This window comes from Platalea leucorodia (assembly GCF_965183815.1).
Source record: "Platalea leucorodia genome assembly, chromosome: 4".
In the NCBI taxonomy this organism is placed as follows: domain Eukaryota; kingdom Metazoa; phylum Chordata; class Aves; order Pelecaniformes; family Threskiornithidae; genus Platalea; species Platalea leucorodia.
This window is the reverse complement of record NC_138826.1, coordinates 94,056,454-94,079,038: the sequence shown is the minus strand read 5'-3', so window position 1 is coordinate 94,079,038 and position 22,585 is coordinate 94,056,454. Positions and strand designations below refer to the sequence as shown.

Genomic DNA, 22,585 nt, shown 5'->3' with positions numbered 1-22,585 from the left:
TATATAAACACATAAATCTATATCTATACATACCTACCAACGTATGTATATAGATACATATACACACACCATATCAAAGGAACCTGAAAGAATCTGATTTATATAAAGACCACCTCTGACAGAAAAAATTACAACTTGATAAAATACTTGCTGGCGTGGAATACCTGCTGCAGTATTAAGTCCTAGAGCAAACTCCAGACATAAATCACTGTAGGCATGGACTTCAAAACCTGATTGGTTTTGGTACTCCCTTGGGCTGCAAAATTAGACCTATTTCTTGTAGCAAGTTATACTACAGTGGTAAGACAGGCAAAGCACCGCAAATAACAAAAAAACCTTCTGCGCACTATTATTATGCTGCAAAGAAGAAAAGCTATATTAATTTGGAAGTGATTAGTAGCACGCTGTTCCTGTAATACTAATGATAAAGACAGCATTACTGAGACGTTCTGTATGTCTAGTTATATTGTCATGCAATGTGCCACTGAACCTTCCTACAAAAGTATGTTAAAAATCAAAGGGGTGGATTGTTGGCTTGTTTTTCTTCCTAGTCATCACTTTTGATTTCCTCCCTGTTTTCAATGCTATTTACAGCTTTCAGAGTTGAAAATAAAATCTCTGGATGGAAAACAGTGTTGTGTTCCAGAGTCTGACGACAGTTCAAAACAATAGACTGGATATATAAACTCAAATCAGGGTTGACTTCTTAATGCTGTGATGCTAAATGTCAACACTGTTAACTACTGTACTTTACTCCTTTTTAGGTTGTATGCTTATCTCCCAATTCTTCCTCCTCTTCCCAGTGCCTTTAAATCAATAGCTACTTACCAACTGCACTCATTGCCTGCTTTTTTTTTTCCCCTTTGCATTCCCAGAAGAAAATTTGCCTTCCAGAACAAAACAATGCGACACACTGAATATTAGCGATTCTGTAGTGATTTCCTAGTTTCATTCAATTTTAAAAAAAACTTCTCTTTTCCCCAGTTTCTCTGCCCAGTGCAACTGTTCTGCTAGATTCTGCTGGAGAAGCTGGGGCCAGCTGACTACAAACCATGAAGGTGTTCACTGCGAATGCTCAGGGTGGTGAGCCCAGCCTGCTTTGCACAAATTCAGTTCCTAAGAGTTTCACGGCCAATATACTTCAGCTGCTTTTCTTCCCTTCCTTTCCCTGTAAGGTCTGCAGGCTTGGAAGAATCATACCTCCATTAGGGTGTTGGTTTGGAAAAGCTAATTTTGTAATTTTCATGGACATACATACACACACAAATAAATGTGTATTTACAGAGAGCACAGTGAGCATACTAAGGCTCAAAATGCATTTTGTGAAAGGCACCTAAGAAAGAAAAAGAAAAGTGAAGCTATCACAAGAGTACGGCAGAGGCAGCTGGTTTTGCACGGAAAGTAGAAAATGGCACAGATCTCCTGACATACAGATGTTCTGCAGAAACATAAATTTGCAGTTCCCGAAACCAGCCAGCAGTTACAACATATGCCTCAGCTACTACCACAAATGATGCAACTTGTGTCTTTCATAGTTCCAGTTCCATATTAAATTAATGGTGTTGATTTGTATTTAAGTAACATCAGTCTTCGAGTAATTAGAGACCTTATGCTCTTGGCGTCAACAGACTGCCTAGGAGCTGGCTTTGGCACCCTTGAAAAATTCTACTTAAAGATCCAAAGCCTCAAAAATATTAAATAGAACTTTCTGAAAACTATATTAATGATTGCTTTGGCAGGTAAATAGCCACAGGAGACCTAAAACATTAATGGTTTTCATTTTGCAGTGAAAAACTTAAAGCCAGAGCTACTTTGATTCAAACCTCCTAATTTAGAAGTGTTCTAAATAAAAGCTTTCATTTTGCCAACATACCACATACTGAGATTTTGCAAAATGTTTTATTTATAATTGCCTTTATTTCAAAACCTTGCTTGTTCAATTGTTACAAAAAAAAAAAAAAAAAAAAAAACCACCACCCACAAGTGCTCAGGTTAACTTTGGATTGAAGTGTTTCATTGGAACAAATCTGATTTTTTTTTCAAACTGATTTACAAAGATACTGTCCACATTTTTTAAACACTGACTGGAAAACACAACTCCTTCCCACCCAGCTCACTAGAGAACCTATACAGAATGCAAAGGAAATAAAGTTGTTATTATTATTGCTACTATCACATTATTATATTACATTGGCACCTAAAGACCCTAATCAAGTGTCAAAACTCCATTGCTCTACACCATGGACACACAGCTTATAAGAAGTTGCTTTTACAAACAGTTTGCAACTTTAGCACTTAATTACATCACCACTGGACACAAAAGATAATTAATACAAAAAGGATAATGTAACAGTCGAATGACAACTAGTCACAAAGAGATAGACCACACTAAAAACACACAATTCCATTCCACTTTTAGCAATGCATATGCAAGCTTTGTATACGTTAGGGTAAGGTATTACAGATCAAGGAAGACTGAACTGGGGCAGGGAAAGAGCCCAACATCTGTTCTCTTTCAAAGCTACCAAAATAAAAGCCTTTTCATCCTGCTTACTGGTTGAAACACTGGTGTAGCCTTTTATTCACCTTTAGACACAAATGCACTAAGTACAACAGAAAACCTGATGCATTTCAATATCTAAGAAAGCCTACAACATTTATCTTAATTTTCCCCTGCCAAAAAGCCTAGTTAGCATATTAATGCACTTTAATGTCTTACTGTTTAGCCAGTAAGATGCTGAAGTCAGTCAGTTCAATAGGGTGAATGCACCACTCCAATGGCTCTACACACTCAACAATAAAGACTTCTGTGATTGAAGTCTGTGATGTGACACTGAGCCACCAGCTGTGATGTACTGACAACAATGTAGTCATGGAGATCATCAACCTGCTCTGTTCCCAGTGGAACAGATAAAAGAGGTATCTCTGGGAAAACTGGTTAGTGCAAAAATGTTTGGAATCTGCACTTCAATGATTTATTTATATTTGCAAACACATGAAGACCAAAAAAAAAATTACTTTCTTTATCGCCCCCAAGCACTCAAATGAAATTTATGCAAAATATATAACCCAGGAAAAGTTTCCCTGTATCCCTTCCTCCTGTACCCTAAGGAGGATTGCTTCCCCAGCGTGAAATTCCCAGTTATGTTTTATAATCCCATTAATAAGAAGAAAACTTGACCTGCAATCTATAAATCATTGTTGACCAAAGCCTCACACTAACAAACAAAGCCTCTCCTTAGGCCTCACTATCCATCATTGCCTTTATCCACCACAAAAGCCTGCCAGAACAAATGAGTCTGGTACTAAGTCAGTAAATCTGGGCTGTAAAGAGAGGAGGCTATTTCCAGAACTGAGGATCCTTTATGGATAGTGTCCTGCCTCCAGCCATTCCCTTTAAAACTCAATGGCATCTAGCATCAGTGATCTCCCTGGTCACACTTATGGAGACATATGGTGGGCAGGGAGATGCTCTTGAAGGATTTTTGCAACAAATAGTATTAAGTACCTAGGAAGACAGCAAACAGGAGCATAAAAAGCTTTATTTATAAAAATTTATTTCATAAGTGCATCAAAAATTTCCCTGAACACAAGACCAGAGTAGATTAGACCTACAATTTAAAAACAAAACAAACAAAAAAACATGTTTTGTGTTAATGAAAGGTTCTGTCTTCACAGCCCAGAAATATGAAGGCCCACATTTACATGCTGAAGACGGTAATGCTTTTTCACCTCTCCCACACAACTTCATCAGCAAACCTCCACCCTGACATGAAGGCTCCACTGCTAAGAACAGAGGCATCATTTACCCACGATTCCTGCGAATCGTGTGCCTCTCTGCTGAGAATCCCAAGGATGGATGCCAGTAATGACGGTCACCATAAAGGGCCTTCAGGCCCTTATTTTTATCACTACTGACCTGACTCGTACAGAAATAGACAAGCTGGGAAAGGTTGAGACTTCCTCATCTGGTCCCTGACCTAGAAAAAGGGCACCACAAGATCAGCAGGTGTTACTAACCAATTAAGGGACTACGGAAGAGGAGAATGAAGAGTGACCCATCACAGCAATCAATACCATTGGAAAAGGTAAACATAGATTTAAAACCAACACAACCTGTCCTGCATCCTGGACAGGGTCACAAAGGAAAAAAAGTTCTGTCCTTTTTCTTTCTCTTTGTCGTCCCTCCACCAGCGATAGCACTTCTTTTCTCACCTTCTACCTCCAACATCAAGCTTCTCTGCTGTTTTCCTCCCTCGCCCACTTTCTACCTGAGTAAGTTCGGTCCTGTCTCCCGATCTTGCTTACCTTGTCTCTCCTGCTGTCTTCAACCCATCCCCTCACCAGCTCCTCCTCCTTAAAAGAAAAAGGATAGACCACAACTTCCTTAACTTTGAAGCAAGCTCCCACCAGCTTAACGATCTGTGAAAGCATTGGGTTTTTTCCTTTCACCACCAAACACACTAACTCATCCTCAAACTTTTCCTTCCAACTTGCTCGACTGTTTAGTACATTAAAACTTCCCAGTCCATTGCTCCAATAAAAATGCCCTTAGTAGGGTCTCTCCCACTTCCCCCGACCATATTTCGAGCTCCTATTCTCTCCACCTCCCTTCGCTTTCAGCTACAACCTAGCTTCAGCATCTCGCATACTTTGGTTTTCACAACACTATGCTCCTATGTGTCTCTTCTTGCATATACCCTTTCTCACCCACTAAGAGGACAAAATATCTCAGGGCTCTGGCACAGCCCTTGCTCCTTCTCCTCCCACTACTCTTTCTAGGCTCTTCATCACCAGGGAAGCCAATGGTTTAACTACTACTGTTACTCCAGTCAGTCACAAACAAATCACTGCACTTTTGTTTTGCTTTGCTCTACCAAACCCAGTGCAGCAGTTTTTCCAACTGATGTATTCCACAAAGGATGTTAACATCAACTTCAATCAAAATTGTGTATTTTCTCACAATCTCCCACGTTATTTATCCCAGCTAACTGCACCACCATAGTTGTCATCACTCTTAGCCTCTGCAGATAATCTTTGACTTTTTCTTCTCCTGTGCCTTTGGTGTTACCAACAGGCAGTAAAAGGCCTAGCTCCAACAGCAAAATTACCAAGTGGTCACACAGATATGATTGACCTCTGAAACTGTTTTTTTTGCTGTTGGGTTTTTTTTTATTTTTATTTTTGCTTACCTTTCTGCAGTTATGAGTCTATCCTCCCCCAAAACAGAAAAGTAACAAAACCTAAGGAATCACAATATAACTAACCTCGTGTACCAACTACAAGAACACACCCCACATATTGAGTTAAAACATACAAAAATAACTTCAAGCGTACACAAAGACCAAACATAGAAAATAAAACAACCTTCCCACCATCCCCAGCATGCTGCTCCTAGCAAAGAACCTGGGCCACTGACAACTCACTGTAGCAATGCATAGGGAGGGTAAGAGGAAAAGGGCAGCTATTTGTGTTTATTGATTTTTATTGAATTATTAATGGACCTTAAGAGAAACTGGGTGAGTTGGATTATAAGTGTTAGCACTGCGGTAACTGAACTCATAAGAGGTTGTTGTATCTTGACTAGCCTGCTAAAGCATCGATTAGACTAAAAATAAATTCTAATTATTGGATCCTCACACAAGGTGTGTTCTTTCCTCGCCCATAATTAAACTACATTGATAACACACACACATACTGTACACACCTCGGTGCTCTTCCCTTCCCGTTATTTTAAATCTCTGATCTTTGCTTAAGTTCATGATTCCTCTGTCCATCTCTTGCAGCCTGAGAGGGGGTTATTGGGACAGAAAATACACTTAAAGGCAAAGTCACTCAAGGTCTACATTCCTTGACAGAAGCTGTATACAGCTTTGAAATGACACAATACAACATTACAGCATTTCAGAAATATCATTTTTAACAGTACAAAGAGTTGTTTTTATTTCAACTTGCCCCAGTTTTTGGAAAGGAAGACAGACCATTGAGATAAAACCCTCCTTGTTAAACATGCAGTAGGAGATATTGTTCAACAGCTACCCATCCAAGTGAGACTCTTGGAAGAAAATGAAATCTTCATCTCAGTCTCATGAAAACATCACTGGACTCCACATACATTATGTAGTTTAAAAAATATATATCATAGGAACTTTTTGAAAACAAATATTGTCTGCCATCATGTAATGTTTTACTTGGCAAACTGCATCTTCTTACTATTTAATATCTTATAATTAATTCATATGGTAGTGTATACACGATAAAACAAGTAATTATATATAGTTATCTGTCAGACATGAAAGCATCCCGGGGGGCCTTTCCTTAGGCACCAAATAACTAGTCTGATGTAGCTGCATACTGAGAATAAAAAGGATGTTGTATATGATTAATTAGTGAATTCTAAATATCAGAACAACTTACTGAGACTCCAGTTCATGATCCATCCCTCTTCAGCACTGCACTCGGTTAGAAATAGGTCTTTGAATTTGAATTGCAAAATAATCTTTTTTTTAATGTATGACAGCTTCTCCATCATTTTGAACTGTGAATGTCAAGAATTTAGAAATTCTTGCCACTGTTAGTGTTTTTGTTTTCCCCTATTTTAAAACAGGAGTAAGGAGTGTTAATATCTTTATATAGAAACTACAAATATACATCAGATTCTTCTCAGGAAGAGACAGCACAGACTGTACTGCACGTGTGTATTTTAAAACTCCTTGTTGCAAGACAGGTACACGTATAACACGATAGTACCTGTAGGCTGCAATAAGGCCCCTGTGGGTGGGTTAGATGGTATTTGAGAGTCTGAGGAAGAGATAGACTAGTGGAACTATGCTCTGTCCTCTCTGAGACAGAAACATGAACAGCCACCAGAAAAAAAACAAGATTAAGGGGATCCTGTATCCTCCCCCTGCCAGGCTTAAGGCAGTAGCTTAAAGGAAAGGAGTGAATGGAAGCAAGCCCATGCTCAGGGCAGCAGGTAAACGCCCTCCTTCCCCACCTCGCCTTCCCAGGTGCCTCTGTACAACAGGTATGAGGCTCTGGAGGTGGAAGGCCAGTCAATGGATGATGCGGATGACAGTCCATTTACACCAGAGGTGTCGCCAAGGTCAGAAAGGCCTACACCGTGTATCACGACAAGGGGAAGAAAAGGAAAAAAGACGGGTTATAGTTGTAGGTGACTCCCTTCTAAGGGGAACAGAGGGTCCAATATGCCAGACAGACCCTCCTCTTAAGGAAGTCTGCTGCCTCCCTTCAGCCCGGGTTAAGGACATCACTAGGAAACCTCCTAGCCTGGTACAGCCCTCAGACTATTACTCATTACTGCTCTTCCATGTGGGTGGCAATGAAGCTGCAACACGTAGTCCAAGGGTGATCAAAAGAGACTTCAGGGCCTCCGGTAAGGGAATCGGGTTATTTTTTCCTCTCTCCTTCCAGTTGCAGGCAGCAACATTGGAAGAAACAGACGGATCCAGTCTATTAATACATGGCTCCGTGGCTCGTATCATCACCACAATTTGGGGTTTTTCAATAATGGGATAGTCTACACAGCACCAGGCCTGCTGGCATCAGATGGGATTCACCTTTCTCAAAGGGGGAAGAAGGTCTTTGCTCACAAGCTGGTGGGGCTCACTGACAGAGCTTTAAACTAGGCTTAAAGGGCGAGGGGGATAATAACAAGCTGTGGGATGACATGCCAAGGTTAGAGGGATGGGGTGCTAGCGAGGGCCCCCAGCCTGTTGCTCTGAGACATGCTGGGTACACTGCAGCACACTTGAAGTCTTATGGAGATGACCCAGGGGTTCCTGAGGTAATAGGAGCCAAAAGGGAAACACCAGTGAAACACCTCAAAGGAATTAAGAGATGTTCCTCTAAGAAGGAGACAGCCAACAGCCCAGCTGAAGTGCCTCTACACCAATGCACACAGCATGGGCAATAAAGAGGAGGAGCTGGAAGCCACCATGCTGCTAGAAAGCTACGACCTGGTTGCCATTAGTGAAACTTGGTGGGACAAATCCCATGACTGGAGTGCTGCTATCAAAGGCTACAGGCTGTTCAGAAGGGACACGTATGGAAGGAGGGGTGGAGGGGTTGCACTCTACATCAAGAAATGGATAGATTGTGAAGAGCTGTCTCTGAAGAATAGCCACAAGCAGGTTGAAACTTTATGGGTAAGAATTAGAGACCGAGGCAACAAAGGGAACCTTGTGGTTGGTGTCTACTACAGACTGCCCAATCAAGGAGAGCCTATTGATGAAGACTTCCTTCTCCAGCTACAGGAGGCATCAAGCTCACAGGCTCTCGTCCTGCTGGGGGACTTCAACCACCCTGAAATCTGCTGGAAAAGTAGCACGGCAAGCTGTAGGCAAGCCAGGAGACTCCTGGAATGCATTGAGGATAACTTCTTAAGCCACGTAATAGACAGCCATACCATAGGGGATGTGATACTGGACCTGTTGGTCATCAACGCAAGTGAGCTAATTAGTGACGTCAAGATTGGAGGCAGCCTGGTGCACTGGTGGCAGTGATTGTGCACTGGTGGAGTCCACGGTCCTGAGGGTCAGGTGAAGAGTAAAGTCAGGACCCTGAATTTTAGGAAAGCAAACTTCCAGCTGTTCAAGGAGTTAGTCAACAGGACCCCCTGGGAAACTGCCCTCAGGCACAAGGGAGCAGAACAGAGCTGGCAAATCTTTAAGGATGCTTTCCATAGAGTGAAAGAGCTCTTGATACCCAGGTGTAAGAAATCAGGAAAGGAAGGCAAGAGACCGGCATGGCTGAGTCAAACTAAAGGGCAAGAAGGAAATGCACAGGCAGTGGAAGCAGGGACAGGTATCCTGGGAAGAGTACAGGGATGCTGCCTGGTTGTGTAGGGATGGGGCCAGGAAGGCCAAGGCACAGCTGGAGCTGAACTTGGCAAGGGATGCAAGGAATAGTAAGAAGGGCTTCTACAGGTATGTCAACCAGAAAAGGAAGGTCAAAGAAAGCATATCCCCCTGACGAACAAGACTGGCAAACTGGTAACAATAGATGAGGAGAAGGCTGAGGTATTTAACAATTTTTTTGCCTCAGTCTTCACCGGCAACGTCTCTTCCTACAACTCTGAAGTGGATGGACCACAAGACAGGGACTGGGGGAGCAAAGTCCCTCACACTGTAAGAGAAGATCAGGTTCATGACCACCTGAGGAACGTAAACATACATCAGTCTATGGGACCTGGCGAGATGCATCCCAGATTCCTGAGGGAACTGGCTGATGTAGTTCCCAAGCCACTCACTATGATATTTGAAAAGTCATGGCAGTCAGGTAAAGTCCCCGGGGATGGGAAAAAGGAAAACATTGCACCCATTTCTAAAAAGGATGGAAAGGAGGACCCTGGGAAATACTGACCTGTCAGCCTCACTTCTGTGCCTGGGAAGATCATGGAACAGATCATCCTAGAAGCTATGCTAAGGCACATGGAGGACAGGGAGGTGATTCGAGACAGCCAGCATGGCTTCACCAAGGGCAAATCCTGCCTGAACAACCTAGTGGCCTTCTGTGATGGAGTGACTACATCAGTGGACAAGGGAAGAGTTACAGATGTCATCTATCTGGACTTCTGTAAGGCCTTTGACACGGTCCCCTACAACATTCTTCTTTCTTAATTGGAGAGACATGGATTTGATGGGTGGACTGTTCAGTGGATGAGGAATTGGTTGGATGGTCGCATCCAGAGGGTAGTGGTCAATGGCTCAATGTCCAGGTGGAGATCAGTAACGAGTGGTATCCCTCAGGGGTCCGTATTGGGACCAGTACTCTTTAATATCTTCATCAATGACATAGACAGTGGGATCAAGTGCAACCTCAGCAAGTTTGCTGACCACACCAAGCTGAGTGGTGCAGTTGACAGGCCTGCGGGATGGGATGCCATGCAGAGGGACCAGGACAAGCTCAAGAAGTGGGCCCACGTGAACCTCATAAGGTTCAACAAGGCCAAGCGCAAGGTCCTGCTCCTGGGTCGGGACAATCCCCAGTATCAGTACAGGCTGAGGGATGAAGAGATTGAGAGGAGCCCTGCAGAGAAGGACTTGGGCATACTGGTAGATGAAAAGCTCGATATGAGCCAAAAATGTGTGCTCACAGCCCAGAAAGCCAACCGTATCCTGGGCTGCATCAAAAGAAGCGTGGCCAGGAGGTCAAGAGACGTGATTCTGCCCCTCTACTCTGCGCTGGTGAGACCCCACCTGCAGTACTGCGTCCAGCTCTGGGGTCCTCAACACAGGAAGGACATGGACCTGTTGGAGCGGGTCCAGAGGAGGGCCACAAAAATGATCAGAGGGATGGAACACCTCTCCTATGAGGAAAGGCTGAAAGAGCTGGGGTTGTTCACCCTGGAGAAGAGAAGGCTCCAGGGAGACCTCATTGCGGCCTCCCAGTACTTAAAGGGGGCTTATAAGAAAGACGGGGACAAACTTTTTAGCAGACCCTATTGCAATAGGACAAGGGGTAATGGTTTTAAACTAAAAGACGCTACATTCAGACTAGATGTAAGGATGAAATTTTTTACGATGAGGGTGGTGAAAAATTGGAACAGGTTGCCCAGAGAGGTGGTAGATGCGCCATCCCTGGAAACATTCAAGGTCAGGTTGGATGGGGCTCTGAGCAACCTGATCTAGTTGAAGACGTCCCTGCTCATTGCAGGGGGGGTTGAACAAGATGACCTTGAAAGGTCCCTTCCAACCCAAACTATTCTATGATTCTATGATTCTATTCGGGGTTTTGGTAGGGTCTAAAGCACGCAGTACATTCCTGCAAGCTATCCAGTAGATTATTGTCCATTCTACAGAAACAAGTGGCAATATTGCAACTCAGCTGTCTCTCAAACGATGCCACACTAGTCAGAGTACCATAACAGATACAATCACTGTGGCTGTTATTGCTTTGCACTCTTCATAAAAGAATATTTATTTTGAATTCAGTTTGGTTTAATGTGAGGCATTTCTGCGTCTTTGTTACAGCTCTTGGGGATCCAACCTCTACGTATCGTTAAGAGGTGTTGCACTTTTAGACTGAGGTTTTAAAAGTTACATAAGGAAACCAACCAACTGGCTGTGGGTACTTTTCAGCACAGTGACAGCATCTAATTCTTTCAGCAATCACCTCCCAGCTACTAGTGAAAACTGGAGAGAAAGGAAAACAAGAACAAAATGAAGGCTTTAGTTTCTTTTCTCTTTTGCTTTGAGGTTGCAGATTTCAGCAATTTGTACGAAAACTTACACCTTAATTTCTCATTCAAAACCAAAATGCAACACTGCTGGTGCAAAAGGGCTGCTCTCAGTAAAATAAAGCATCTCCTTACCAGACAATGCTAACACAGAAGACTTTTTAAAAGTCTCCAAGAGGCTCCCCTTATATGACTAGTTTCAGGGGGTTTTTTAAGTGTAATAATATCACTGTCAGTCCTGGCTATGGGTGGATGATAGAATGAGTCTGAACATCCTTCTTGTAGAAGTAATTAAAATCAAATAACACTGAATCACATCCTGCAATTTGTCCGTGTACAAACCATTCCACTGCTACAGGCAGCGGGACTATCTGTACCCCAGTATGCACCACACTTTATGAACTGGTGTCAGGGATACTACTTGTACGCTTTAAATTAGGAATTTGCTTTACTATCTTCCTGAGTAAGAGCTATGGCAGACAAGAACGATTTGGCCCACCCTGACACACTAACACATTAGAACTGGCCTGATAATTCTTCATATTCAGATTTCTCAGTAACATAATGATGAAAATAAGATGACACTTACTGCTTTGGCTTAGGAAAAAGGTATTAATAATTGATAATATATTAATACTGTTTAATATTAATGTTTAATTTTAATATTAATAATGTTTAATTACTTTTTAATAGAGATTTGGAAATAACATTCTGCCCTTCCGGAGTGAAAGTTTTTCTTTCTGCTTGATTAGTTTTCTAACCCAAGCCAAAATGACAAGGTAATGACTCAACACTGCCAGTTGATGGAGATTGAAATCTTTATTTCTTAGCTATATGGGATACTATTGCCACATCTCACTTAGGAAAAAAAATTATGTAGGAAGAGAGAAGGTTGGGTAAGCTTCCCAGTTCCACAAAACAGACAGTACTGCAGAGCTCCTAAGACTCTCACCCAACAAATATGGCCCATACTGTGAAGACAGCAAAGCTAGCAAATAGCCCAATATTGGTTACAAAAGATGCACAGGACTTAACAGAATATATTTTAATACACTGGCATTTATTTCCATTACAGAGGTCTCTATCTTACTTACGCTTTTCTCAACATTACACTTATCAAAAGAAAAAAATGTGCTGTTGATTACTGCACTTGGCCAATATGATGCAACACGTATCCTACTTCAATTTCATGATTACTTTTTATCTTTTGTAAGATTTCTTCTCTTCACTGCAATCTGTAGAAATCAGCCTCATTCTGAAATGTACTTTATTTTTGTAATCCAGTAGTTAAAAACAAGATTAACAGTAAGATTAACAACAGATTGTACTAATTAAGTGAAGAACTGTAATGTTTTTCTTGTTGGGGAAGAGGGTTGAATAATGTGTTAGTATTTTTACCCAAACACAGGGATAAATTAATAAATCTTTCCAAGCAGAATGGGAACATACAACTCTGAGCTAAGGGAAACCTGCTGAGGTCCAACCAAGTGGCGCTTCCACCATGCTTCAGACATCTACTCTGGAAAGAGACAATTCATCCTCTAAGACTGCTTACTTCCCTCCACTGATGATGACTCAAATCAACCCAGCTTATTCAAAAGCAGATTTCTAAACTGAAGACCTTCTTCCCTTGAGGGACAATCATCAGTGAAGCTGCTGATGCAATTCTCAAACGTAGACTAAGTCACTCAGTCTTTGGTCTCATTTCAGCTGCTGCACTTGAAATTGGGACAAACATAGCAACAGCAGAGAAACTAGGAGAGTTACTGAGGAAAAAGGATAAATTAGAATAGAAATGGAAAATGGTTACACAAAAATTTGTTTAATAATATTAAATGATTCCAAATTCTTAAGATAAGTTAGCTAGGTTGGGTACTGTGCAACTAGTACAACTAAATTCCCAAATGTCAGAAAATAAACACTATGGTCCACACACCCATAAGGTAAATTTGTGACGTGTGGAGGGTTGACCTGGGTCAGCAATTCAGCACCCACCAGCTGCTCACTCGCTCTCCCCTCCAGTGGGATGGGGGAGAGAATCAAAAGAGCGGAAGTGAGAAAAAACTCATGGGTTGAGATAACAACCATTTAATAAGTGAAGGGGAAAAAGAGGGAAAAAAAGTGATTCAAAGGCAATCACTCTCCAGCTCCCACCAGCAGACTGATGCCCAGCCAGTCTTCAAGCAACAGCCACCTTAGAAAGAGTACCCCCATTTTTACTGCTGAGTATAATATCATATGGTCTGGGATATCCCTTTGGTCTGTTAGGTTCAGCTGTCCTGGCTGTGTCCCCTCCCAATATCCTGCCCACCCCCAGCCTACTGGCTGTGGGGGAAGTGAGAAACAGAGACGGCCTTGACACTGTGCAAGCACTGTTCAGCAATAGCTAAAACATCCCTGTGTTACCAACACTGTTCCAGTCACAAATCTAAACTACAGCACCACACAGGCTGCTCTGAAAAAAATTAACTCCATCCTGGCCAAAATCAGTACATGATGTAAAACAGCCTCTGCATCAGCAAAATCCTCTTGATAAAGAAGCAAATAACCTGTTTTTCTCAGATCATGTTCAGTCCTAGTGCTTACAAAAGATTACTGCATGCTCCTGTCTTCTTTCTTGAGCCTACTCTCCTCTCTATTTAATCAGCCATCCTTGGCAACGCTTCTGAAGTGAAATCAGATTTTGCACAGAGATAGTTGAATGCTATGATTAAATCAGAAAATCGGACTTCAAGCAATCCTTCCAAGTGCAGTCTCCAAAGGGTACAAGTAACACCTCCTCCCCAAACACATCTTTTGAGGACCACCACAAGTGCATGACACGGGGCATCAAAAAGCTTAGGTTCAAGGATCTGAGAAGAACACCTAAAGCTGCCACCAGCAGAGTATTTGCAAACCCATCTAATTTGAAATATGGGTATATTTCACTCCTCTAGATGCATCGGAATGTCTTGATAGCCAAGAGTCACAAACTTTATCTTTAAAAACTTTTTCAGCCTAACTCCACCACCACAAATGTAGTGGGCATTGAACACTATGTGAAACATATCCCGGAGGAAGATCATCAGTTTGAGAGCACTGCAGGTGTTGCTTTGGGAAAAACTAATTACACTTCATCAGAACATCTGTGTTTCTAAAACGTTGATGTTAGGTAGGCTATACACCAAGGATGCTGTATTCAAAAGCACTTACACCTGGGCAGCACAGCATAATTCATACCCAACCTGCCCACAAGGCATCTCAAACTGCATAATAACCTGAGGCAGAAAATAGATTTCAGAGTACCTGGAATAAGGCTTACAGCACGTAAATGAAGAAATCCCAACTCTTTAACTATTGCTTTAAACAGTCCTCCAAGGGAAAGCTAAATGTGGCATAAATATTAACAAATATTATTATTATAAAACAGAAAGGTATCCACTATAACAGTATCTAGAGACATCACACAGCTTTGGAAAAGCACTAGTTCTTTCTAGGACAGAAGCCAAACTCTTCCATCAGTCAGATGAAATTTATGCAGCTTTTCCAGACCCACACTGAAACCAGCTTTGAATATTTTTATTTTTATTCTTCTACCTTAAGGAGAAGCTCTAACAATGGGAGCATCATTACTTCCGTTTATTCTTTGAACTTTGACAGTGCTGAGGCACAAATCAGGATTGTATTTAGTGAAGTTTGGCTCTAACACAGAATCAATGACATCCAATTTTGCAGTATATCTGAAGTTTGTGAAGCGCGAACATAGAAACAGCTATCATACTCATGGGCTCCAGCCATTACAAAAAGCCTTCTCTGAAAGGCTTTGTGTTAACTCGACATTTCTACACTTGGCATTGCTCGTAATTAAAGCCACAATAATGGCACAGTGAAGAAAGGGTATGTGCTGAGAAAGAAAGGTTGGGATCATTTTAGCCTTTCAAGATGAGGAACAGGACTCTGAAAAGACGTGGTGTTACACTATTGCTATTGTGCCCTTTGCTATTACATTGTTTAATATTAAGGTAAGAGTCTCTTTCCAGAAATAAAAACCTCAGTGCTCAAAGAGACATTTGGGCTGGAAAAGGGGATACAATACTAAAAGCATAACTCTGAAGAAACACGGGTATTTCAGTCCCCTGCCCCTCCCCTTCCACAAAACCAATCCTAAAGTTTCAGTCTGTAACCTTATGTCCCCTCCTTCCAGCATATGACCTGCACACTCAGTCAGGAATGGCCAGCCAAGGCCCGTTCTGGACTCATGTACCAAGTGTGCTTAGTTCAAGCATGGTGCCTACGCTGCAGCTGCAGTACATAACCAGCAGCAAAGCTAGACTGTTTTGCCTGCTGAGTTAGCTTCGTCCTTGGCTGGGAGAACCTCAACTGGCAGGGACCCAATCTCATGAGCTTTGCTCACAGGGGCACATCTTCCTAATGGGACTTACTCGCACTATCTTCGATGTGAGCAAGTGTTCCTGGATCAGACCTTAAATCATATACATTTTTAAGAGAGAATTTAATGCATCCAAACATAGTAATACAATTATTATTTTTATGTAAATAATGTGTCCCAACTCTTTATTCACTTATGCAAGTTTTTTGAAAGCACTTAAGCAGATTGATAATCCCCACCCAGAACCAATGTCATTTGCCCGCACAGAAGCAATCGGGCCAAGAAATCTTCTCAAAAAATCATCATACTGAATTCAGGTACTGCACAAACTGGTAAATCCACTTATAATACGAATGCATCAGTCTCATATATGATAATCTACTGTGTCCTCATCTAAACATTTCACCACTAATGCTGATCAAAAAGCTTCTTTTGTTTTTTTTGCTTATGACATGCCTGGCAAGTTCCACACATAGCAACAGACTCTAATTTGAGTGATGTGGAGATCACTAAGAAAGCATAACTTGTTTTTCTATTTTCATTCAACAGAGTAACAATAGTCTCGCAGAAAAAACCTTCTTAAAGCACCTGATTTCACCATAACTCCTTTGCTCCAGTGGCCCCCTCGAAAAGGAAATGACCGATGAGTTCCCAGAAATACAGATCCGCAGCCTAAGTCTTGGCATAGTCTCCAGGGACTACGAGACAGAAAGTGGCTGATGCTGCAACACAGAACAAGCTATACAGCAGGTTCTGATGTCAGGTGCCTGCTGGGACATGATGAGGGGCAAGGGATTTGTTTCTGCATGATTTTTAGTTCTACTTCTCAAAACAGGCTTCCATGAGAAGGCTTACCATAAACATTAAGCAGAGAGGTATGCAAAGCTGAATTAATTATATGCTCCTTTCAGGAGAACAGTCATGAAATCTCAAATCTAAATCTACAGATGAGCATTCCCACTGATGTTAATGCAGCTACTAACTCAAGTAAGCTGCACGCATTAACTTTTGCAGAGTTCAGCCAAAGGAGTAGTCTTAAAAGGTCTTGATTCATCCCATGTAATTGTGCATCATCAGAGAACAATCCAGGTATTAGGTGGGACTGCAGAGTACCTTAGGCTCTACTCACAGATGCTTAACTTTCAATTTAGCAGGCTAAATCTGAACCAAAATGCTTATTAGTCCAAGGCCATCCTGCTGCCAACACGTAAGCTTTACGGTACAAATGGCCTGATAGTACACTAGTAGTATGTGTTTGCAGAACCAGGGTTTTCAAGAGGAAGAGCAACAGCCAGCACAAAAGCTGAGAGATTGTGCAGAAGACTTTGGCTCTTGCTGCTGGAGCGGGGATGTTTTGTTTTTTATTTTTCACAGGTTTACGCTAAACTGTAAAGACACAAATTATAGAGGCTTCTCTGATTAAGTAACTTGTTGCTCCCTGATAACAAAAGAGCAGCTCAAATAATAAATCATTACTCAGTATGATTAATACTAGTATCTAGTCTATAGCACTTACTTACTTCCTGGGGAGAAAGAATGGGAACAGGCAGCAGTGAAAAGAGAAGCTAAATGTTATACTAATATGCTATTCAAATGGTTGACTTTTAGGTTGCCTGAATATCTGAATACCATGAAAAAAAAGGAAAACTTTCCTATGAAATCATGTTTCTAAATTCAAGACCTCAGCCGTACTAACTTGGAACTTCAACACTGATCAGAATTTTTTGTTTTTTAAAGAATTTAATTGGAGAGATAATTATTTTAGTTGATTAATATGCTGCATATCTAATTCATTGCATTTAATAGGCCTATCCCTTTGACAACTTGTGAATCAATACATTCTTCCCACAGTAATTTCTACAGTGAAGCTACGCATCTTTACAAGGTATTACCTTCACAGTAGGCATTGTCCTCCCGAAGGGCTCGGAAGCCATCTCGGCAGCTACAGACAGCTCTGTCATCTAGGTTTCGGCAGACAGAATGCTCCATACAGTTATGTCCTTCAGTGCAAAAGTCATGGCCTGTACAGAAACAAATATGATTGAGGGTTAAAAAGAATTCAGGGATTATAAAACATCCCTGTCAAAGACAGTCCTATCTTTTTTTCAGTTAGGTCAAAGAATACCTTTCTATTGTCCATGAGATAGAGAAAAATGAATTGTACCAAGCATGAAACGGATGAAAGGAGTAGTAAAGGCCACAAGAACAGACTGTCTCTAAGTCTTTGATTCAATTTCAGGTTATGGCATTGATCTAAGGCAGCTGGATAGGAGGTTTGCTTAAATCCCCTTACTGTCTCCTTGTTGTTGTTAAGTACTTTTACAGGACATTTCTTAATTATAGATTTTTCTCCATTTTCTTTTTTTTTTTTTTTTTTTTTTTTTGTTTGGACATTTATAAAAGAGTTCAATAGCTTAGACAAACAGTAGCTCATTTACTAGTGGTATTACTTTTTTTTCTGGCACTTTTTGTTCCCAGGTGTATTTATAAAATCCTTCCACATTTAACTGAAAGTCTTTGATTAACATTGACTTGTTTTGCTTTTCTCTTCCCCTTATTCTCATCCTCTCAAGCTCCACTGACTGAATACTCTTCCCTGATTGCATCATCCCTTCCATTTCAGAGAAATTTATTTTTAAAATCTCACCTTTTAGCCATCCCTATTTCCTATTTTCCTATTTTTTCCCTTCCATTTTTCCTGAGTGTGACTGTTCTCCATTGAACCTTAATTACAATTTTTTCAGATTCTGAAGTTTTTTTCCAGACTGGAAAATTTAGATTGAACCTTTCAACTCAGTAGTTTTTTTTTAAATTCCTTCTGTTTGCTCTCATGAAATCTAATGCTGCTGTGTTGCTGAACACCATTAAATCATCCTTTATTATGCTGAATTCAAGCTGGTTGTAGTAACTGACTTGAAGCTTCCACAATTTCCACATCTGCCTATAAAGGTGTGGAGCTTGTCTCCTTCATTGCCTTCTCAACAATTTCATTTGTTTAAAGTTTTCTTTAACTGAAGCATTAGAATTGATCAAGCAGCAGTACTTCACTGTTATTTTCCAGTAACTATTTTCTTGTCTTGAAATCTCCCACAGGAGAACTGGGGAATGTGGGTCAGGCTCAGGTGACCAGGACTGGTGTAACAGCAACAGCTCCAGAATGCAAGCTGGAATCAGGCTGCAACACAGGCCTCTTACAAAATAACAACCAAGTATTTGTTGGCAGTAAAGATTATTAATTTTATCACTCCACCTGGCTTCTGCTTCATATTTTGCTATGAAAGAGCTTCTACCCCGAGCTTCACAGAAGCTAAGTTAAATGAGCACTTCAAGCAGAACAACGGCAGCGTCTGCTTGGAGGTCAGGTCAGAGAGGTCTTTTGCACCTGGGCAGCTCATGAACAGTGTGAAGCAACACAAACCAAGTAAAACAAGACAACAGAAGAGCCTGTAAAGGCAGAATGTTTTAGTACTGAGACCCAGTGACATGGTCGTGGTGCAAACATCAGAGTCCTACTATGGTATGAGAGGCAGATGTTTTTCTTTCTCGCTTTCTTTCCTGTCATGGTTTGTCTCCCTGTAACCTAGCGATATGTTTAGGTAATGTTACTTAAATATTATAATTCACTGTAGCTACCACAGTGCTGTTATCTAACACAGGACATTAAGAAGCAAAAAGTTCTACACTTTTACTAGCGTTAGCGGGTCTTCAATACTCATTGATGACAGCAGAAGTGTGTGTGTCAAGAGCAGCCTCTGGCCATGGCAACATCTACTCTTTGCCTTTTTGTTGTCCTCCTCATTCTGTTAATGACAACGCAATAGTCTTATTTTTGGATTTCCTGGCCTGGATTAGCTGTATCAGACTTTGGTATTAAATAAATAAAAATGCACGTTATCCAGAAAGGGTGATGGCTTTTATACCGATTTTTTGTTTTTCTTAAGATTCTTAACACTTACCTATATCAACTGTATCACTAAATAAAATACATGCTGCTGAATAATAGCATACAGCAGCTTCTTAAAGAATAAGCTCCATAGCTCATGAGAGGCCAAGCTAGCATGGTTCAGGTAGGATTGAATACATTCAGAAAGCACTCATCTGACATATATTAAAATTTTCTAGCTCTACCAGGCACAAGAAACACAGAATTCTTTTCTCTAAGCCACTGAAGATTTTATAGAAAATTATCATTAAAAAAATGCTATTTGGCTGGGATAGACTTCAAGACCTATCAACTTTTCTTAAGTTCTTTTCTTCTACTTTCTTATCTCTCTGCTTGATGTCATTAATCATATCCTTCGTGTTTGCGCCGAGTAGCACAGAAACAAGTATAGCTGCACTCTTCTTTTCACTGAAGTATACCTAAAATCAGCCCAAGACTCTAACATCTTCTTTCATGCCTGGTATCAATTTATCATTATTTAGCTATAGAAGAAACAGATGTAGCCACTTGGAGATGCAATTGCTCATAGCTTTGAAGATACCAGTATTAGTCCAGATCAAAAGAGTGGGCTCAAGACACAGAGCACTTCATCCACCTCTCCTCTTTGGTAAGGATCAGCCTGGGTGTAACACACAAAGGTACATAGCATACAAAAATATTTCCTGAAGATTCCGCATCTAGATTCAGACTACAATCACAAACAGGTAAACGAGTTACTCCAGTCTTTGAACAACTGCATAGCATGAAAAATTCTCTAAAAAAGACATCTCAAAGCATCTCAGAAAGATGCTGGGAAACACGGACATTTCTCCAATCTCATTTTGTTTGGACACAGGAGTGGGTGAAGGGTAGAAAATCACCAATTAGGATTTCTTTGACTTTTCACCCACTTTTGGCTAGAATGAAAAACACAAGTGTCAGTAAACATTTCACAGAATTTACACTATTAGACATTTTACAAACAATTTTCAGATGTCACGATGCAGATGTTATCTATTCAGCTTCCCAAGATGTATAGTGATTAACATGCGTAGGAGTGTCCTACTCAAAATTAGAAGAAAAAAGTCTATATAACCTATAAGAATGGAACATTACACTGAGCTTATATATATCCAGCTTTTACCTTACCTTTACAGATTTTGCAGCAACTGTGAGATAAGGGGATCTGTTGAGATTGTGGGCAGTTCAAAGCTGTACAACTGTCTTTTGGAATACGCTGCATTTTGTGGTCCTGTTAAATTGAGGTAATTGATTAATATTGTGAGAGAAGAAATAAAGATAAATTATAACTTCAGTGGAGTTTTAGCACTATAATGTATAAACAAAAAACTGCCTATGCCAAACTTCGGGTACCTTTGAGAACCATCTGAAAGGACAATGTAGCACAGTAAAAACATCAGGAACTTCTCTATACTCAAAACTTTTCAAGCAAGCAAAAGTGTGGCAATAGCTCTCATTCTTCTCTTCTCTTAGCTGTCAAGCAACTTGACTCAGAAGTTTCTCTTAAAATTATGCCTGAAAGAGTAACAGTTACTCTGTAACTGAGGCAACAGATTCCAGAATCAAGGGCCCTCATAATGAATACTCTAAAGCAGCTTGTTATTTATACAGCAAGTAAAAATCAAACTTGAACATCTCTGATCTCAATGTTGTGGTAGTAACACTGAAGGAAACTGGCACTGATTCCCTATTAGGAAAGAGTGGGTTTCTCAGCTAAGTTTGGATCAGGCATCTGGAAATGCCCAGTGCCAAGACAGTATCAGAATATCTTCAGGCACTTAGCGCAGGTCACACGCAATCATTGCAGTATGACCACATGAAATGCCTGCCTTAGCAATCCGGCTACCGCAGATGTACCACCTTTAGTCTCCCTCGGGTGCTAATTAATGTGTCTTGCAGTGCTCTAGCCATGATATGGCAAAGACAGAAAACAAGGCAAACAAGATGTTCCTCAGAGGCATCTGCCTTAAAATCAGCAATCTGGTTAAAATATGAGCTCACTGAACTCAGGACCCTGTATTTCTGCGTGCAAGAAAAGTGCCTAAAATCATGCATATGCCATTGCACTTATTATTACTATTATGGGTCTAGCATTTAATTTTAAATCCTCTTTAAGCATGAAATATAAAGATGAAACATGAACACAATGGCCAATATCAAAACTACTGCTCAAACTTTACCTTAAACAATCTTGACAGAGAAACCAACCCTAACCTGGTAATAGAGTAAAGCAAACCCGCCACAGATGTGTTGTATGCCAGGACAAGCAAAACCCAGCAATCCCACAAAATAAAGAAAAAAAAAAAGCATTTGATAGAAATAATATCAGAGTAGTCTGGATTGCTTTTAATTCCTTTACAAATTCTAATTTGAAAGAGAATTTTTCATTCACCTGTTTTATAATATTCAAACAGAGAAGTGTGTGCCTATAGCAGGCACAACTGCAGCAGCCAAACAAAATGAAAAATGATGTTTAGAATTACATGCAGACAAAAAGAAGAAATTCTCTACATTGCCTTGATAACATTATAAGCCTTCAAGCATGAAATCAGTACTTGTACCATTCCTATTAAGCCTCTCTTGAGCTGGGGTCATTAATTATACACTTTTATGAGAACTCTGGTAGTAATAAAATAGTGCCCACCTATGACTTCCTAACTGACCAACACAGTTTACAGTATGTGGATTTTCTGCTCTGAATTATCATTCACAAGGCTGTTCAGCAGAAACTGTATATACTTCGGTCCTTGAAAAAGTAGCATTTGAATCAGCCAAAGTTGCTGCTTAATATTTCTACCAGGACAGCCAGGCAGCCCACCAGCAAACAAGTATAATCGACAAAATACAGACTAGCACAGCCAACAGAGGTGTCCTGTTCGTACAGTATCGCACTTGCCAGCTGCATGAAACATGAGGCAACATCACATAACTTTTGATGGTTGTTAATTATATCCATTGACTAATCACAGAATTCATGTCCCAAGTGTCATGTTGAAAACACAAGCTCACAGTCCTGAAAAGCATACGACTGAATCCAAAATTATTTCTGGTCAGCTTCTCCTTTCCTTCCTCA

The 22,585-nt window shown here is 40.7% G+C and overlaps 1 protein-coding gene across 1 annotated transcript in view; it reads right to left on the bottom strand.

Annotated features, from left to right (window-relative positions):
- NELL2 (neural EGFL like 2) overlaps window positions 1-22,585 on the bottom strand; it is a gene marked incomplete at both ends in the record, with an annotated part of 155,879 nt that overhangs the window by 69,112 nt on the left and 64,182 nt on the right. Inside the window, 2 exons of the mRNA XM_082308552.1 lie at window positions 17,462-17,590; window positions 20,641-20,743. Of these exons, the coding sequence (XP_082164678.1) occupies window positions 17,462-17,590; window positions 20,641-20,743 (232 nt within the window). The remainder of the gene's footprint in view (window positions 1-17,461; window positions 17,591-20,640; window positions 20,744-22,585) is intronic.